This window comes from Oncorhynchus clarkii, chromosome 12, assembly GCF_045791955.1.
Source record: "Oncorhynchus clarkii lewisi isolate Uvic-CL-2024 chromosome 12, UVic_Ocla_1.0, whole genome shotgun sequence".
NCBI classification, from domain to species: domain Eukaryota; kingdom Metazoa; phylum Chordata; class Actinopteri; order Salmoniformes; family Salmonidae; genus Oncorhynchus; species Oncorhynchus clarkii.
The window spans coordinates 11,802,112-11,819,497 of record NC_092158.1 but is presented as its reverse complement, the minus strand read 5'-3'; the positions used below and the strand labels follow the sequence as shown (position 1 = coordinate 11,819,497).

The 17,386-nt window shown below is 45.7% G+C and overlaps 1 protein-coding gene across 1 annotated transcript in view; it reads left to right on the top strand.

The window, feature by feature from the left end:
* The first annotated feature begins 527 nt into the window (after positions 1-527).
* Positions 528-17,386, top strand: part of LOC139422709 (mothers against decapentaplegic homolog 7-like) — a 78,498-nt gene continuing 61,639 nt past the window's right edge. Inside the window, exons 1-3 of the mRNA XM_071173984.1 lie at positions 528-2,054; positions 3,301-3,354; positions 15,058-15,129. Coding sequence (XP_071030085.1) covers positions 1,586-2,054; positions 3,301-3,354; positions 15,058-15,129 — 595 coding nt within the window. The 5' untranslated portion in view covers positions 528-1,585. The remainder of the gene's footprint in view (positions 2,055-3,300; positions 3,355-15,057; positions 15,130-17,386) is intronic.

The following is a 17,386-nucleotide window of genomic DNA, read 5'->3' as shown; positions in this document are numbered from 1 at the left end:
TTTTTATCATCAGTAATGTTATTGTTGTTATTATTATCATCAGTAATGTTATTGTTATTATTATTAGCTGACTATTATCATCAACGTAAATCATCGTTATTTGTATTTAGACCTACTTCATTAATGTGATCATATGGCACAAAATAAATAAAAAGTAAAACAAATGTTTTGTCAAATATTACCCTGAGAGACCTCACTTGCTTTGGCAATGTTAACACGTTTCCCATGCCAATAAAGCCCCTTGAATTGAATTGACAGAGGGAGTGTTTAATTTCTACAGTAAAAAGCCTTTCTAGCTCCATGTTTAATTTCCCACACCATCTTTTCGCATTATTTACAACGTTTTTCCATTGTAACTTTTGGAAAATGTAACTTTCCTTCCAAAACGATGTCTCTGTATGTAGCAGCCTAAGCTACTTGATCTCTTGTTTGCGCAACACAATCACTTTTTTCAAGCGACAGGGTGTCTAGACACCCACGTGACGGGGCGCGCCAATGCGCACTGGAGACACAGAGCTCAGAGAGTTAGAAAGAGATAGCGAGCAAGAGAAGGCAAGGGCTCTTCAACTATTCGCGTCATTCTCAGACGTTTTCTGAAGATCGCATCACTTCTTTGTCGCCACTCAAATCGCTTTATTCCTTAGTCTACGGAAACCTCATTCAATAAGTGTCTGGATTAATTTATAAAGGGATATTTCGACAAATAATTCTGGTACAACGGACGGGTAGACGGGGACTCTGTGCGACTGCCCTACTAAGGCAGATTTCTGTCTGGCACTAAAGCGGCTCCAGTTTTGGATTTGCTACCTAGTTTTGGATCTGTTTAGGGGATCATTTCGTCCTCTCGCAACGTCTAAATCTATATTGAAGATCACATCATGTGCAGACAGATATGATATTTAGAAGATAAGGGATAAACGTAGACAACAGCCTGTGTTGAAGCCCTTTTGCTCTCGGATCAAGGATTGTGTGGATTATTGTTTTTCTAAAGAAAACTGGACAGCTTCGTTTTTTTCCTCATGGATATATAGCCTAATTCTAGTATTTAACTAGGCAATTTATCTGCCCCAAATTACACAGATACCCAACTCGTAACCATATGCGTAAAATGTCATCTGTTACAATGTTTATCTTTCTACATGGGCTACTGAATGAACGGAACGAATGAAGCATTTCATGTTCACAGTAGTTCAACGTTGTAACAAATTCTTTATGCTGCTATTTTGTATTCTAGATGCTCAACGTTCTTACATTGAAAAAGGTTTATATTTCGATATAGCTGCATTTTAGAGCGGACCATTATAGGCTTATAACTCCGTTAAGGTGATGGTGCATTTCTCCTTACAGAGAAGGTTACTAACACGACTGGAGCCTTGATTTTTTTTTGCGGGGTTGATTTATTTTATTTTATTTTATATTAAAGACTGGCGCGTATGCTACAGATTTTCTTGCCTTCTCCAACTCCTAGTTTCTCCATACTATTATCTCAGGCTGCTTGTCGTTGCCTGTACACGGATCCCGGAATCTTCATGATTTGCGTACATCATGCTCGTTTTTTAGCCGGGAAATCCTCTTTTCGTCCCGCATGTTTAGGACCAAACGAACTGGGCTCGTCCGGCGACTCTGGAGGAGCCGTGCGCCAGTCGAGGGCGACGGGGATGCGGATACACGAACGCATGGATCCGGGGGTTGCTGTATGGGTAAATCGACGAAGGTTGCCGGAAAAACTAGCGCCGGAACGGATGCTGAATTGAAATCCCTGACCCACTCGATACTGAAACAAATAAAAGAGAAACAATTAGAGGGGCTCTTGCAAGCGGTCGAGTCAAAGGGGGGTGCGCGGAGCCCCTGCCTGCTCCTACCCAGCAAAGTGGACACCAAACTGGGTCAGCAGTCTTATTCCCTCCCCTTGCTGCTCTACAAAGTGTTTCGGTGGCCGGACCTCATGGATTGCTCGGAATTAAAAAGGCTGTCTTGCTGTGAATCCTATGGGGAAATTAACCCAGAACTCGTTTGCTGCAATCCGCACCACATGAGCAGGCTTTGTGAACTCGGTAAGTTATTTATATATATTTTTTAAACCATAGATTATAACGTGAAAAAAAATCAGCAATTGCAAAAATATAGACCTAGACTATAATTGGTACACTGTTTAATATTGTGTGTGGGTAAATTGATTGGCATGTAAACTTTCCCAGACACAATTACCGGTTGTGCCAATTGCAACGCTATAGGTCAGACTTGGTTGGTATGACGTTTTAGCAGCACAACGTACAGCATAATCACTAAGGTTAGATGTATAAATTCTTCTATCTAGGATATGGGAAATGATTCAACATTTGCTTTGAATGGCCCCTCACAAATCAAAACAGCTGCAATTATATTATGGCCTTATTATTTATAAACGGTAGACGTATTTTATTGGTGTGGCCAAGCTTCTTCTTTTTTTAACTATGAAAGTCAATTACTTAAGAACAAAGTATTATTTACAATAACGGCCTATGAACAGCGGGATAATTGCCTTGTTTAGGGCCAGATTGCCAGACTTTTAGCTTGTCAGTTTAGGGATTCGATCTAGCAACCTTTCAGGTTACTGGCCCAACGCGCTAACCACTAGGCTACCTACTGCCCCTAGTTTTTCTAAACTGCAGAGGGGATCTTGCTCTTAATTTGTAGGTTTCCTATACCATTATCTTCTGTAGAATGCATTTATTAAACCCCTCTTGTACAGTATTGTGAACGAGGATGGCTTCAAACAGTTATAGGAAGTAGTCATGGAGGGTCTTGTCACATGAAAGTACATTTATTTGATTGAACGTGACCATCTTTTAATGTAAGGCTACGTGTAATAACAAATAAGATGCACAATATTCAATTATTTTACATTTCCTATCCTTGACCTCCATGTATCTTGTTGTATTTGACAGTCAGTCTGGACCAAGTTAGTTTGCTTGCATCCAGGCAGCGATTCCGATTGGAGTGTCCTGTTCTGGTGTGAGCAAAGAGGCCCGTATCTCCCACAGCCTGAGTCGGAGCCTAGTCAGATAGCCGCCTAGAGGCTGGCGCCAGGCGCCCCTTGTTTATCTCTTCGTCAGATATCAAGGCAATCGCCGCATGGCTGCCTCGCTGCCTGCCCTGCCTCCAACCCCCACTGATAACACAAACAGTTTCCCAAAAAGAATGCCAACTGTTATCATACGTTTCATCTTTCCCTGGAAGCTTTTTCTCATGCTCTGTTTTTGCTCTGTCTTTTCTCTCTCTCTCTCTCTCTTCTGTCTTATTTCTTTCTTTTCATTTCAGAGTCCCCCCCTCCTCCTTATTCCCGATATCCAATGGACTTTCTTAAACCACCCGGTGAGTTTAGTTTTATTTTTCTCGTGAATGTTAAGGTTTTTGGGGTTTGTATTTTTTCAGCATATGATTTTCCACAGTCATACGCTTAAAATCAATACAAGTTAATATATATATATTTTAATAGTTATTTACCATTTGTGAAAAATATAACTGTATATTATACATTTTATAACAATGTTATTACAACAAAGTTTATAGCAACATTATTACAACAACAACATTAAAGTTTTGCCTGGTCATTTCTAAATACTTCTGTGAGGATATGGAAATGTTATGTTTGATTTATGGTGCTAGTCAGACTGAGAGAGGGCTGTCTGGGCAGCGCCAGGGCCGACCAGGGCCCTTTAATAGAATGGCTGGTAGCCAGGGCCGACCAGGGCCCTTTAATAGAATGGCAGGTAGCCAAGGCCAGGGCCGACCAGGGCCCTTTAATAGAATGGCAGGTAGCCAAGGCCAGGGCCCTTTAATAGAATGGCAGGTAGCCAGGGCCGACCAGGGCCCTTTAATAGAATGGCAGGTAGCCAAGGCCGACCAGGGCCCTTTAATAGAATGGCAGGTAGCCAGGGCCGACCAGGGCCCTTTAATAGAATGGCAGGTAGCCAGGGCCGACCAGGGCCCTTTAATAGAATGGCAGGTAGCCAGGGCCGACCAGGGCCCTTTAATAGAATGGCAGGTAGCCAGGGCCGACCAGGGCCCTTTAATAGAATGGCAGGTAGCCAGGGCCGACCAGGGCCCTTTAATAGAATGGCAGGTAGCCAGGGCCGACCAGGGCCCTTTAATAGAATGGCAGGTAGCCAAGGCCAGGGCCCGACCAGGGCCCTTTAATAGAATGGCAGGTAGCCATGGCCAGGGCCGACCAGGGCCCTTTAATAGAATGGCAGGTAGCCAAGGCCAGGGCCGACCAGGGCCCTTTAATAGAATGGCGGGTAGCCAGGGCCGACCAGGGCCCTTTAATAGAATGGCGGGTAGCCAGGGCCGACCAGGGCCCTTTAATAGAATGGCGGGTAGCCAGGGCCGACCAGGGCCCTTTAATAGAATGGCAGGTAGCCAAGGCCAGGGCCGACCAGGGCCCTTTAATAGAATGGCAGGTAGCCAAGGCCAGGGCCCTTTAATAGAATGGCAGGTAGCCACGGCCAGGGCCCTTTAATAGAATGGCAGGTAGCCAAGGCCAGGGCCCTTTAATAGAATGGCAGGTAGCCAAGGCCAGGGCCAACCAGGGCCCTTTAATAGAATGGCGGGTAGCCAGGGCCGACCAGGGCCCTTTAATAGAATGGCGGGTAGCCAAGGCCAGGGCCCATTCCAGGCTGGCACCAGCTCTGCAGTGGTTGTCTGTCTGCACAAACTTTTGGCCGGAGGGGGTGACCTAGCAGGACAGATAAACAGTATTGGCACCAGAGGAGAGAGAGGAGACACACACAGGGAGGTAACATATACACACACACACACACACAGGACACACGTACGCAAGTGTGTGTGTGTGTGTGTCTGTGTGTGTGTGTGTGTATGTATGTGTGTATGTATGTGTGTGTGTGTGTGTACGAAGGGGTGGTGCCGTCTGCAGGGAGGGGAGAGAGCTTATGGGAAATGTGGATCACAAACACAAGGGGAAAAACAGGAAGATTTATGGAGCCATGTTTTTATCTGTTGAATGAATCTGACTGTAGATTATGGCTGAGGGTTTGGGAGTGTCACACTGCTATGTGTGTGTGTGTGCATGTGCGTAGAGCTTTTGTGTGTCCATGCAGGCCTGTCATTAGGTCTGTGAGCCATTTTAGAAGGAAGTCTATTATCTCAAATATATATATATATATATATTTAACAGTATTTGTCTGCCAAAAAGGGAAGTTGGGAGATTAAACTGCTGTGTTTGCAGCTATAGACAATCATGAGACTCATCCAAGTCTCTAATATGGGCAGATCGATGTTTATTTTTTGTATTTAACTAGGCAAGTCAGTTAAGAACAAATTCTTATTTACAGTGATGGGCCTACCGGGGAACAGTGGGTTAACTGCCTTGTTCAGGGGGCAGAACAACAGCTTTTTACCTTGTCAGCTCGGGGATTCAATCTAGCAACCTTTCGGATAGTGGCCCAATGCTCTAACCACGAGGCTACCTGCCGCCCCTGTCATGTCTATGTCTATGTTAAACTTTAGATACATATGATACATGGCACTGCATCTCGGTGTTAGAGGCGTCACTACAGACACCCTGGTTCGAATCCAGGCTGTATCACAACCGGGCATGATTGGGAGTCCCATAGGGTGGTGCACAATTGGCCCAGCGTCGTCCGGGCTTGGCCGGTGTAGGCCTGTCATTGTAAATAAGAATTTGTTCTTAACTGACTTGCCTAGTTAAATAAAGGCTAAAAAAAATATCAGAATTGAATAGATAGTGAATGAAGAGGGGAAGTTAAGCGAGGACCAGCTACTGAAGTCAGTTGAACTGTTTTTCGATGGTGGCTGTGAGCCACTCCTTTATGAATCAGACAGTTTTGGGGTTTCCTGCTTGACTTTGACCAGACCGCACAGAGAGAACGTCCCCTACTTCCTCTATAGTACACTACTTTTGACTTGACCTTTTCCAAAAACAGTCAACTATATAGGGAATATGGTGAAATTTGGGACAGGCCTAACGTCCCAGGGACTTCACCGCTGGGTCTGCTCTCTGGACTGGGTCTATCTGGGTAGGATGACATGGTTAGGGAGGCAGCTTCCTGTGAGGCTAGCTGGGTATGATGACATGGTTAGGGAGGCAGCTTCCTGCGAGGCTAGCTGGGTATGATGACATGGTTAGGGAGGCAGCCTCCTGCGAGGCTAGCTGGGTATGATGACATGGTTAGGGAGGCAGCCTCCTTTGAGGCTAGCTGGGTAGGATGACATGGTTAGGGAGGCAGCTTCCTGCGAGGCTAGCTGGGTAGGATGACATGGTTAGGGAGGCAGCTTCCTTCGAGGCTAGCTGGGTATGATGACATGGTTAGGGAGGCAGCCTCCTGCGAGGCTAGCTGGGTAGGATGACGTGGTTAGGGAGACAGCTTCCTGCGAGGCTAGCTGGGTAGGATGACATGGTTAGGGAGGCAGCTTCCTGCGAGGCTTCACTAATGTCTACTACACTTCAACTGGTCTTTTTGGAGTGCCGCACACACACACACACACACACAACACACACACACACACCACACACAACACACAACACACACACACACACACAACACACAACACACACACACACACACACTCTCTCTAGTCTCTCCTCTGGTCGTGGTGAGGTGGAAAGAAGAAAGAGAGATGGAGGAAGACAGAAAGAGAGAGGGAGGAAAGGAAGACACCGAGAGAGGGAGGGATATGGAGTGAGAGAGAGAGGGAAGAAAGATGCGGAGAGAGAGGGAGGAAAGGAAAACAGAGAGAAGGAGGAAAAGCCCAGGGCAGAGTTCCCCCTAGAGCAGAGAAGAATAAAATATATTTCATTGAACAGTGGGAAAGAAAGGAGAGGAAGGCATGTGCAGCTGGGATTCTTGGAGGTTTCAGTCTAAGACAATAGAGACTAGAGAGAGGACAGATATTAACAGGACAATGGAGTGGAGTGTGGCTGAGGAGAGGGGTCAGACTATATAGAACTAGAGGAGACGAGTCAGACTATATAGAACTAGAGGAGACGAGTCAGACTATATATAGAACTAGAGGAGACGAGTCAGACTATATATAGAACTAGAGGAGACGAGTCAGACTATATAGAACTAGAGGAGACGAGTCAGACTATATAGAACTAGAGGAGACGAGTCAGACTATATATAGAACTAGAGGAGACGAGTCAGACTATATAGAACTAGAGGAGACGAGTCAGACTATAAAGAACTAGAGGAGACGAGTCAGACTATATATAGAACTAGAGGAGACGAGTCAGACTATATATAGAACTAGAGGAGACGAGTCAGACTATATAGAACTAGAGGAGACGAGTCAGACTATATAGAACTAGAGGAGACGAGTCAGACTATATAGAACTAGAGGAGACGAGTCAGACTATATAGAACTAGAGGAGACGAGTCAGACTATATATAGAACTAGAGGAGACGAGTCAGACTATATAGAACTAGAGGAGACGAGTCAGACTATATAGAACTAGAGGAGACGAGTCAGACTATATATAGAACTAGAGGAGACGAGTCAGACTATATAGAACTAGAGGAGACGAGTCAGACTATATAGAACTAGAGGAGACGAGTCAGACTATATAGAACTAGAGGAGACGAGCCAGACTATATAGAACTAGAGGAGACGAGTCAGACTATATAGAACTAGAGGAGACGAGTCAGACTATATAGAACTAGAGGAGACCAGTCAGACTATATATAGAACTAGAGGAGACGAGCCAGACTATATAGAACTAGAGGAGACGAGTCAGACTATATATAGAACTAGAGGAGACGAGTCAGGCTATATAGAACTAGAGGAGACGAGCCAGACTATATAGAACTAGAGGAGACGAGTCAGACTATATATAGAACTAGAGGAGATGAGTCAGACTATATATATAGAACTAGAGGAGACGAGTCAGACAATATATAGAACTAGAGGAGACGAGTCAGACTATATATAGAACTAGAGGAGACGAGTCAGACTATATATAGAACTAGAGGAGAGGAGTCAGACTATATAGAACTAGAGGAGAGGAGTCAGACTATATAGAACTAGAGGAGAGGAGTCAGACTATATAGAACTAGAGGAGACGAGCCAGACTATATAGAACTAGAGGAGACGAGCCAGACTATATAGAACTAGAGGAGACGAGCCAGACTATATATAGAACTAGAGGAGACGAGCCAGACTATATATAGAACTAGAGGAGACGAGTCAGACTATATAGAACTAGAGGAGAGGAGTCAGACTATATAGAACTAGAGGAGACGAGTCAGACTATATATAGAACTAGAGGAGACGAGCCAGACTATATAGAACTAGAGGAGACGAGCCAGACTATATATAACTAGAGGAGAGGAGTCAGACTATATATAGAACTAGAGGAGACGAGCCAGACTATATATAGAACTAGAGGAGACGAGTCAGACTATATAGAACTAGAGGAGACGAGTCAGACTATATAGAACTAGAGGAGACCAGTCAGACTATATATAGAACTAGAGGAGACGAGCCAGACTATATATAGAACTAGAGGAGACGAGTCAGACTATATAGAACTAGAGGAGACGAGTCAGACTATATAGAACTAGAGGAGACCAGTCAGACTATATATAGAACTAGAGGAGACGAGCCAGACTATATAGAACTAGAGGAGACGAGTCAGACTATATATAGAACTAGAGGAGACGAGTCAGGCTATATAGAACTAGAGGAGACGAGCCAGACTATATAGAACTAGAGGAGACGAGTCAGACTATATATAGAACTAGAGGAGATGAGTCAGACTATATATATAGAACTAGAGGAGACGAGTCAGACAATATATAGAACTAGAGGAGACGAGTCAGACTATATATAGAACTAGAGGAGACGAGTCAGACTATATATAGAACTAGAGGAGACGAGTCAGACTATATAGAACTAGAGGAGACGAGTCAGACTATATAGAACTAGAGGAGATGCTGACTGACGGCTCCCTTGGCTCAGAGGGAATTCCCCTGTCTGTCTGTCAGGCATTTGTCCTCTTCAGTCCTTGTGTGTGTGTCCGCTATAGCTCTTTTTAATCCTCTGAATCCTCACCACAGTGTTCGACTGGCCACATTACCATGCTAACTAACATCTCTGACTCCTCACCACAGATAGATTACATGGTGGTCGGGTCTTCGTAGCAATGCTGTGCCTCGTCACTCACAATAGGTGGAATACCCCAGCAGATATAAGACATAGTATATATTATTGATGATGACAGGCATAGCTGTGTAGTAGAAAGAGGTTTTTCTCTGCCTGCCCTTGGGTTCTATAGTGTGTGTAATGTCAACTTTGACTCCCCTGGGGTTAAGAGCATGATCTTGTAAGGCCCTTGTAAGTGTCTTTACACAACCAGTAGAACCAAGTACTGAACATGTAGAACAAGGACAAGGATCCATTCGAGGGACAGACAGACACACAGACAATCAATCCTTATTGGACCCAGAGCTGGTCGTTCGCTGGTCAAGTTCAATAGACGGACTGACTGAATGACTGCCACTGAATGACTGCCACTGAATGACTGCCACGTCATGGGCACTACAGATCCGAGTGTGTGTGGACACTTAGCCAACAGGACATGTGGTTAATAATCACTTCATATTAATACGAGTCAGTAATAAGGGGTTAGTAGTTCATTGATGTTTCCAATGTCTGAAGTTTATGACTATATTATATAATCATTCAGCTATAAAAACACCAAAGGGAGTCAGACTATGTTTCAGTGTCTGTTGCTGAATGCGTAAATCTAAACAAGAGAGCGTGAGAGTGTTTGTGAGAGAGAGACGAGAGAGGGGGGGGGGGGGGGGTTCTTTATGGAACAGAAATCAGATGTACGTGTCAGTCTGTCTCTCCACGGTCATTACCAAAGATGCTGTGGTAATACCTAGTTTGTTTTAGCTGGGAAATGAATCATACAGTGTTTGAAGCTGCTGCCTATCTCTCTCTCTTTTTGTCTCTCTCTCTCCCTCTTCCCCCCTCCATCTCTCTCTCTCTCCCCTCTCTCTCTTTTTGTCTCTCTCTCTCCCTCTTCCCCCCTCCATCTCTCTCTCTCTCTCCCCTCTCTCTCTTTTTGTCTCTCTCTCCCTCTTCCCCCCTTCATCTCTCTCTCTCTCTCCCCTCTCTCTTTTTGTCTCTCTCTCTCCCTCTTCCCCCCTCCATCTCTCTCTCTCTCTCTCCCGTCTCTCTCTTTTTGTCTCTCTCTCTCCCTCCCTCTTCCCCCCTCCATCTCTCTCTCTCTCTCTCTCTCTCTCTCTCTCTCTCTCTCTCTCCCCTCTCCCTCTTTTTGTCTCTCTCTCTTCCCCCCTCCATCTCTCGCTCTCTCTTCCCCCCTCCATCTTTGCTCTCTCTCCCCCCTCTCTCTCTCCCCCCCTCTCTCTCTCTCTCTCTCTTTGTCTCTCTCTCTCTCTCTCCCCTCTCTCTCTCTTTGTCTCTCTCTCTCTCTTCCCCCCTCCATCTTGCTCTCTCTCCCCCTCTCTCTCTCTCTTCCCCCTCTCTCTGTCTCTCTCTTTGTCTCTCTCTCTCCCCCCCTCCATCTCTCTCTCTCTCTCCCCCCCTCTCTCTCTCTCTTCCCCCCTCTCTCTGTCTCTCTTTGTCTCTCTCTCTCCCCCCTCCATCTCTCTCTCTCTCTCTCTCTCTCTCTCTCTCCCCCTCTCTCTCTCTCTCTCTCTCTCTCTCTCTCTCTCTCTCTCTCTCTCTCTCTCCCCCCCTCTCTCCCCCTCTCTCCCTCTCTCTATCTCTCTCTCTGTCTCTCTCTTTCTCTCTGTTACTTACTTACACTTTCAAACTCTTCCTCCATATTTTATGTTTGTTTCTGTTTTACACCGCCCCCCTCTCTTTCTCCATCACTCTCTCTGACTGAATCTTCCAGATCTTGGTTCTGGATGAGCTCCACCTCAGGCCTGTGGTCAGTGAACCGTGCCCAGGAAACCAGGCCTGCCTCCTGGACAGCCATGAAAGAGAGGCAGGCTGTTTCACCGTGGCCCTGCATCTCTTTAGGTTGACCACAGTACCGGGGCTGGTCTAGCCTAGGCATGAACTAGCCTGGTCCCAGATATGTTGGTGCTGTCTTTCCAACTACTGGTCATTCATGAGTTGGCAAGACAGCACAAACAGATCTGGAACCAGGCTAGAATCCTGTCTCTAATTTGTAGGCAGTAATGCTAGTAGTCTTGCATTGCCTAATGGGGCTGTGCTCTGCTCTGCTCTCAGGCTCTGGTGATGGAAGGTGTAGGACAGAGTCCGTTGACATGTATAGAATGGAATGTATCATTACTGAATACCAGCCAGCCAGCCAGTCAGTCAGTCAGCTAGACACTGAGACACAGCCCAGCCAGCAGGCCAGTCAGTCAGCCAGTCAGAGACAGCATAGCCAGCGATAGAGTCAGTTCCTCTCCTTCCCTCCCCTAGCTCCCTGGTGTTTTAACAGAGTCCTTCTGATCCTAGAGAGGCTGAGACTGGAAAAGCTTCATGACTGGATCTGATGTGACAGTAGTAGTCGTCTTATAGAGGAGTAATAATACAACATAGAGGAGTTATAATACTACACAGAAGAGTTATAAACACTACATAGAGGAGTTATAATACTACATAGAGGAGTTATAATACTACACAGAGGAGTAATAATACAACATAGAGGAGTTTTAATACTACACAGAAGAGTTATAAACACTACATAGAGGAGTTATAATACTACATAGAGGAGTTATAATACTACACAGAAGAGTTATAAACACTACATAGAGGAGTTATAATACTACATAGAGGAGTTATAATACTACACAGAGGAGTAATAATACAACACAGAGGAGTTATAATACTACACAGAAGAGTTATAAACACTACATAGAGGAGTTATAAACACTACATAGAGGAGTTATAATACTACATAGAGGAGTTATAATACTACATAGAGGAGTAATAATACAACATAGAGGAGTTATAATACTACACAGAAGAGTTATAAACACTACATACAGGAGTTATAATACTACATAGAGGAGTTATAATACTACATAGAGGAGTTATAATACTACATAGAGGAGTTATAATACTACATAGAGGAGTTATAATACTACATGGTGGAGTAATATACTACACAGAGGAGTTATAATACTACATAGAGGAGTTATAATACTACATAGAGTTATAATACTACATAGAGGTGTTATAATACTACATAGAGGAGTTATATTACTACATAGAGTTATAATACTATATAGAGGTGTTATAATACTACATAGAGTTATAATTCTACATGAGAAGTTATAATACCACATAGAGGAGTTATAATACTACATAGAGTTATAATACTATATAGAGGTGTTATAATACTACATAGAGTTATAATACTACATAGAGGAGTTATAAACAATACATAGAAGATCAATTACACATATCCCTTGCTGCTACGTCTCCTATTGGTGGCATCACTATTAGATCACTTGGGGTTCATCTCAGCAGGGACAGGGGGGTTAATCTCAGCAGGGACAGGGGGTTCATCTCAGCAGGGACAGGGGGGTTAATCTCAGCAGGGACAGGGGGTTCATCTCAGCAGGGACAGGGGGGTTAATCTCAGCAGGGACAGGGGGTTCATCTCAGCAGGGACAGGGGGTTCATCTCAGCAGGGACAGGGGGGTTAATCCCAGCAGGGACGGGGGTTTAATCTCAGCAGGGACAGGGGGGTTCATCTCAGCAGGGACAGGGGGGTTAATCCCAGCAGGGACAGGGGTTTAATCTCAGCAGGGACAGGGGGTTCATCTCAGCAGGGACAGGGGGGTTAATCTCAGCAGGGACAGGGGGGTTAATCTCAGCAGGGACAGGGGTTCATCTCAGCAGGGACAGGGGGTTCATCTCAGCAGGGACAGGGGGTTCATCTCAGCAGGGACAGGGAGGTTAATCCCAGCAGGGACAGGGGTTTAATCTCAGCAGGGACAGGGGGTTCATCTCAGCAGGGACAGGGGGGTTAATCTCAGCAGGGACAGGGGGGTTAATCTCAGCAGGGACAGGGGGTTCATCTCAGCAGGGACAGGGGGTTCATCTCAGCAGGGACAGGGGGGTTAATCTCAACAGGGACAGAGGGGTTAATCCCAGCAGGGACAGGGGGTTAATCTCAGCAGGGACAGGGGGGTTAATCTCAGCAGGGACAGGGGGGGTTAATCTCAGCAGGGACAGGGGTTTAATCTCAGCAAGGACGGGGGTTTAATCTCAGCAGGGACGGGGGGGTATTCTCAGCAGGGACAGGGGGTTCATCTCAGCAGGGACGGGGGGGTTAATCTCAGCAGGGACAGGGGGGTTAATCTCAGCAGGGACAGGGGGGTTAATCTCAGCAGGGACAGGGGGGTTAATCTCAGCAGGGACAGGAGATTCATCTCAGCAGGGACAGGGGGAGACCAACGGAGACCGGGGAGAGAGAGTTTCCTCTGTCGGCTAGCATGCCATTAAGAAAATTTACTGTACACAGTTTTCAAGGCTGGGGCTATTTCCTGTCTCACTCATTGTTTTGGGGTTGATGGAGTGCATCCTGCTAACCTGTATATTCCTATTAGAGACTAGCTCTGATACACTCTCTGTTACATATGTAGTGCACTAGTTTTGACCAGGGCCTATAGGGAGTCCCATAGGGCTCCGGTCGAAGGTAGTCTATTTATAGGGAGTAGGGTGCCATTTTGGGACGGAACCAGGCTCTAATATGTAAAGTAGTGTTAGGATACAATGGAGTCAGACATGTTTTTTAGGGCAAAGCCTCTTTTCCCTCCAAGCCAGTCATTTATTTATTCTGGGCCTCCCTCTGAGACTTTTGGAGAGAAGAAAAAAAAGGAAAACGTGATTGCGTTGGATGGGTTGGTTGGTTTTCCGGGGTTGGGACTGGGAGAAGTAGCAGAGCAGGGGCACTGCTGTGTGTTTTATGTGGTGTGTTGAGACCTGCCAGGTCCTGCTGTCAGCCAGCAACTCTCTCTACCTCTCTCTCTCCATCTCTCTCCCTCCACCAAAATGGCCGCTCTAGTTGTCTCTCTGAGGAGAGACTGCTGAGGATTATGGGATTAGTTGTGGTTTGTGTTGGAGGCCTTCCCCTTCAGTTCTCAGGACTAGTCGTACTCTCTGTTAGAGGGCTGTTAAGACGTGATGTGTGGCTATACTTCTGTCTCTTCCTGCTGGTATGGTATATTTTATGTTATTTCACCAGAAAGACGAGCAGTGAGATACACTACCTGGCCAAAAGTATGTGGACACCTGCTCGTCAAACATCTCGTTCCAAAATCATAGACATTAATATGGAGTTGGTCCCCCCTTTGCTGCTATAACAGCCTCCACTCTTCTGGGAAGGCTTTCCACTAGATGTTGGAAGATTGCTGTGGGGACTTGCTTCCATTCAGCCACAAGAGCGTTAGTGAGGTCGGGCACTGATGTTGGGTCAATTAGACCTGGCTCACAGTCGGCTTTCCAATTCATCCCAAAGGTGTTCGATGGGGTTGAGGTCAGGGCTCTGTGCAGGCCAGTCAAGTCCTTCCACACCGATCTCGACAAACCATTTCTGTATGGACCTCGCTTTGTGCACAGGGGCATTCTCATGCTGAAACAGGAAAGGGCCTTCCCCAAACTGTTCCCACAAAGCGTTACGATTTCCGTTCCCTGGAACTAAGGGTAGGCCCAGTAAGGCCATTCTACTGGCAATGTTTGTCTATGGAGATTGCATGGCCGTGTGCTCGATTTTACACACCTGTCAGCAACAGGTGTGGCTGAAATAGCCGAATCCACTTATTTGAAGGGGTGTCCACATACTGCTGTAAATATATTGTAGGTAGGGAGTTAGCAGTAGTGTCTGTGGATCTGTGAGGTTAGTGCTCCTGGCTAGCTGTTTGAACTGACTGAAAGACTCCCAGACCTCAGTGGTCCAGTGGGTCTTCATTTAGCCTGTGTGATTGACAGCTCTCACAGCTGCTCTCTGCTCAAACTGTGGTTGGTCTCTCATTCTAACACACTGTATTTTACCTCTGTCTCTCTCCCCTTCTCTCACACTCCCTCCTTCTTTCCTTTCAGATTCTCCAGACTCGGGGCCTTCATCCACAGAGACTGGAGGAACTACCTACTCGGCCCCTGTGGGGCTCTCAGGTAAGACGCAAGGCCATGGTCTCTCTCACTCTTTCTGTTGCTCTCTCTTTCTGTCTCCCACCCTCCCTCTGTCATGATGCTCTGGCTAGCTGGAGGGGCCCCCACACTCCCTCTGTCATGATGCTCTGGCTAGCTGGAGGGGCCCCCACCCTCCCTCTGTCATGATGCTCTGGCTAGCTGGAGGGGCCCCTACCCTCCCTTGGTCATGATGCTCTGGCTAGCTGGAGGGGCCCCCACCCTCCCTCTGTCATGATGCTCTGGCTAGCTGGAGGGGCCCCCACCCTCCCTTGGTCATGATCTCTGGCCTCTTCTTCCCCTCTTAGCTATAATAAAGGAAGGAAGGCGTGTTCCTAGAGGTCCACATGAATTCCTCCTCTTCTCCTCTCCTTCTGTTTCCTATCTGTGTTGTTTGATGTAATCCAAACAGAAAACGTTGTTTGCTTCAGGGAGCACCGGCTAGTTTGTGTGTGTATGTGTGTGTGTTTGCGCTTTTCGTGGTTTTGCCTTGGATGAGGATCCGAGCTAAGATGTTCATGTCATCAGTGGATGACAATGGGCCAAGCCATCTAAAGCTGGATGAAGCTCTGTCATTACTGTACCCTCCAAGGGAACAGGAACACAAACATGCTGTAAAGGTTGTCTGTTAGATGGTTGGTAAAGGTTGTCTGTTAGATGGTTGGTAAAGGCTGTCTGTTAGATGGTTGGTAAAGGTTGTCTATTAGATGGTTGGTAAAGGCTGTCTGTTAGATGGTTGTCTGTTAGATGGTTGGTAAAGGCTGTCTGTTAGATGGTTGGTAAAGGTTGTCTATTAGATGGTTGGTAAAGGCTGTCTGTTAGATGGTTGGTAAAGGTTGTCTATTAGATGGTTGGTAAAGGCTGTCTGTTAGATGGTTGTCTGTTAGATGGTTGGTAAAGGCTGTCTGTTAGATGGTTGGTAAAGGTTGTCTATTAGATGGTTGGTAAAGGCTGTCTGTTAGATGGTTGGTAAAGGTTGTCTATTAGATGGTTGGTAAAGGCTGTCTGTTAGATGGTTGGTAAAGGCTGTCTGTTAGATGGTTGATAAAGGCTGTCTGTTAGATGGTTGGTAAAGGCTGTCTATTAGATGGTTGGTAAAGGCTGTCTATTAGATGGTTGGTAAAGGTTGTCTGCTAGATGGTTGTCTGTTAGATGGTTGGTAAAGGCTGTCTGTTAGATGGTTGGTAAAGGCTGTCTGTTAGATGGTTGGTAAAGGCTGTCTGTTAGATGGTTGGTAAAGGCTGTCTATTAGATGGTTGGTAAAGGTTGTCTGCTAGATGGTTGTCTGTTAGATGGTTGGTAAAGGTTGTCTGTTAGATGGTTGGTAAAGGCTGTCTGTTAGATGGTTGGTAAAGGTTGTCTGTTAGATGGTTGGTAAAGGCTGTCTATTAGATGGTTGGTAAAGGTTGTCTGTTAGATGGTTGGTAAAGGTTGTCTGTTAGATGGTTGGTAAAGGTTGTCTGTTAGATGGTTGGTAAAGGTTGTCTGTTAGATGGTTGGTAAAGGCTGTCTGTTAGATGGTTGGTAAAGGCTGTTTATTAGATGGTTGGTAAAGGCTGTCTATTAGATGGTTGGTAAAGGTTGTCTGCTAGATGGTTGTCTGTTAGATGGTTGGTAAAGGTTGTCTGTTAGATGGTTGGTAAAGGCTGTCTGTTAGATGGTTGGTAAAGGTTGTCTGTTAGATGGTTGGTAAAGGTTGTCTGTTAGATGGTTGGTAAAGGTTGTCTGTTAGATGGTTGGTAAAGGTTGTCTGTTAGATGGTTGGTAAAGGTTGTCTGTTAGATGGTTGGTAAAGGCTGTCTGTTAGATGGTTGTCTGTTAGATGGTTGGTAAAGGTTGTCTGTTAGATGGTTGGTAAAGGTTGTCTGTTATGGAAGGTTTGGGAATCGCTTCCTTCTAGGTGGTTGTAGAATTTTACGGCTCTTTTCTGGATTTTGATAATTAGTGGGTATCGGCCTAATTCGGCTCTGCATGCATTATTTGGTGTTTACATTGTACACTGAGGATATTTTTGCAGAATTCTGCATGCAGAGTCTCAATTTAGTGTTTGTCCCCTGGCTGGGTGTATAAACAGAGGGTTTTTAATTTAGGAGTGCATAGAGGTTTTAGCCTGTGGTCACAGTGTGTATCAGGCAGGATGGAGAGATCAGTTGTTTCTGAAATAGTGAAGTGGCTGGTGTCTTCCTCTCCTCTCATTCTGTTTGTTTCATGGTTCTTTTGTATGTGGAATGAAAATCCGCCA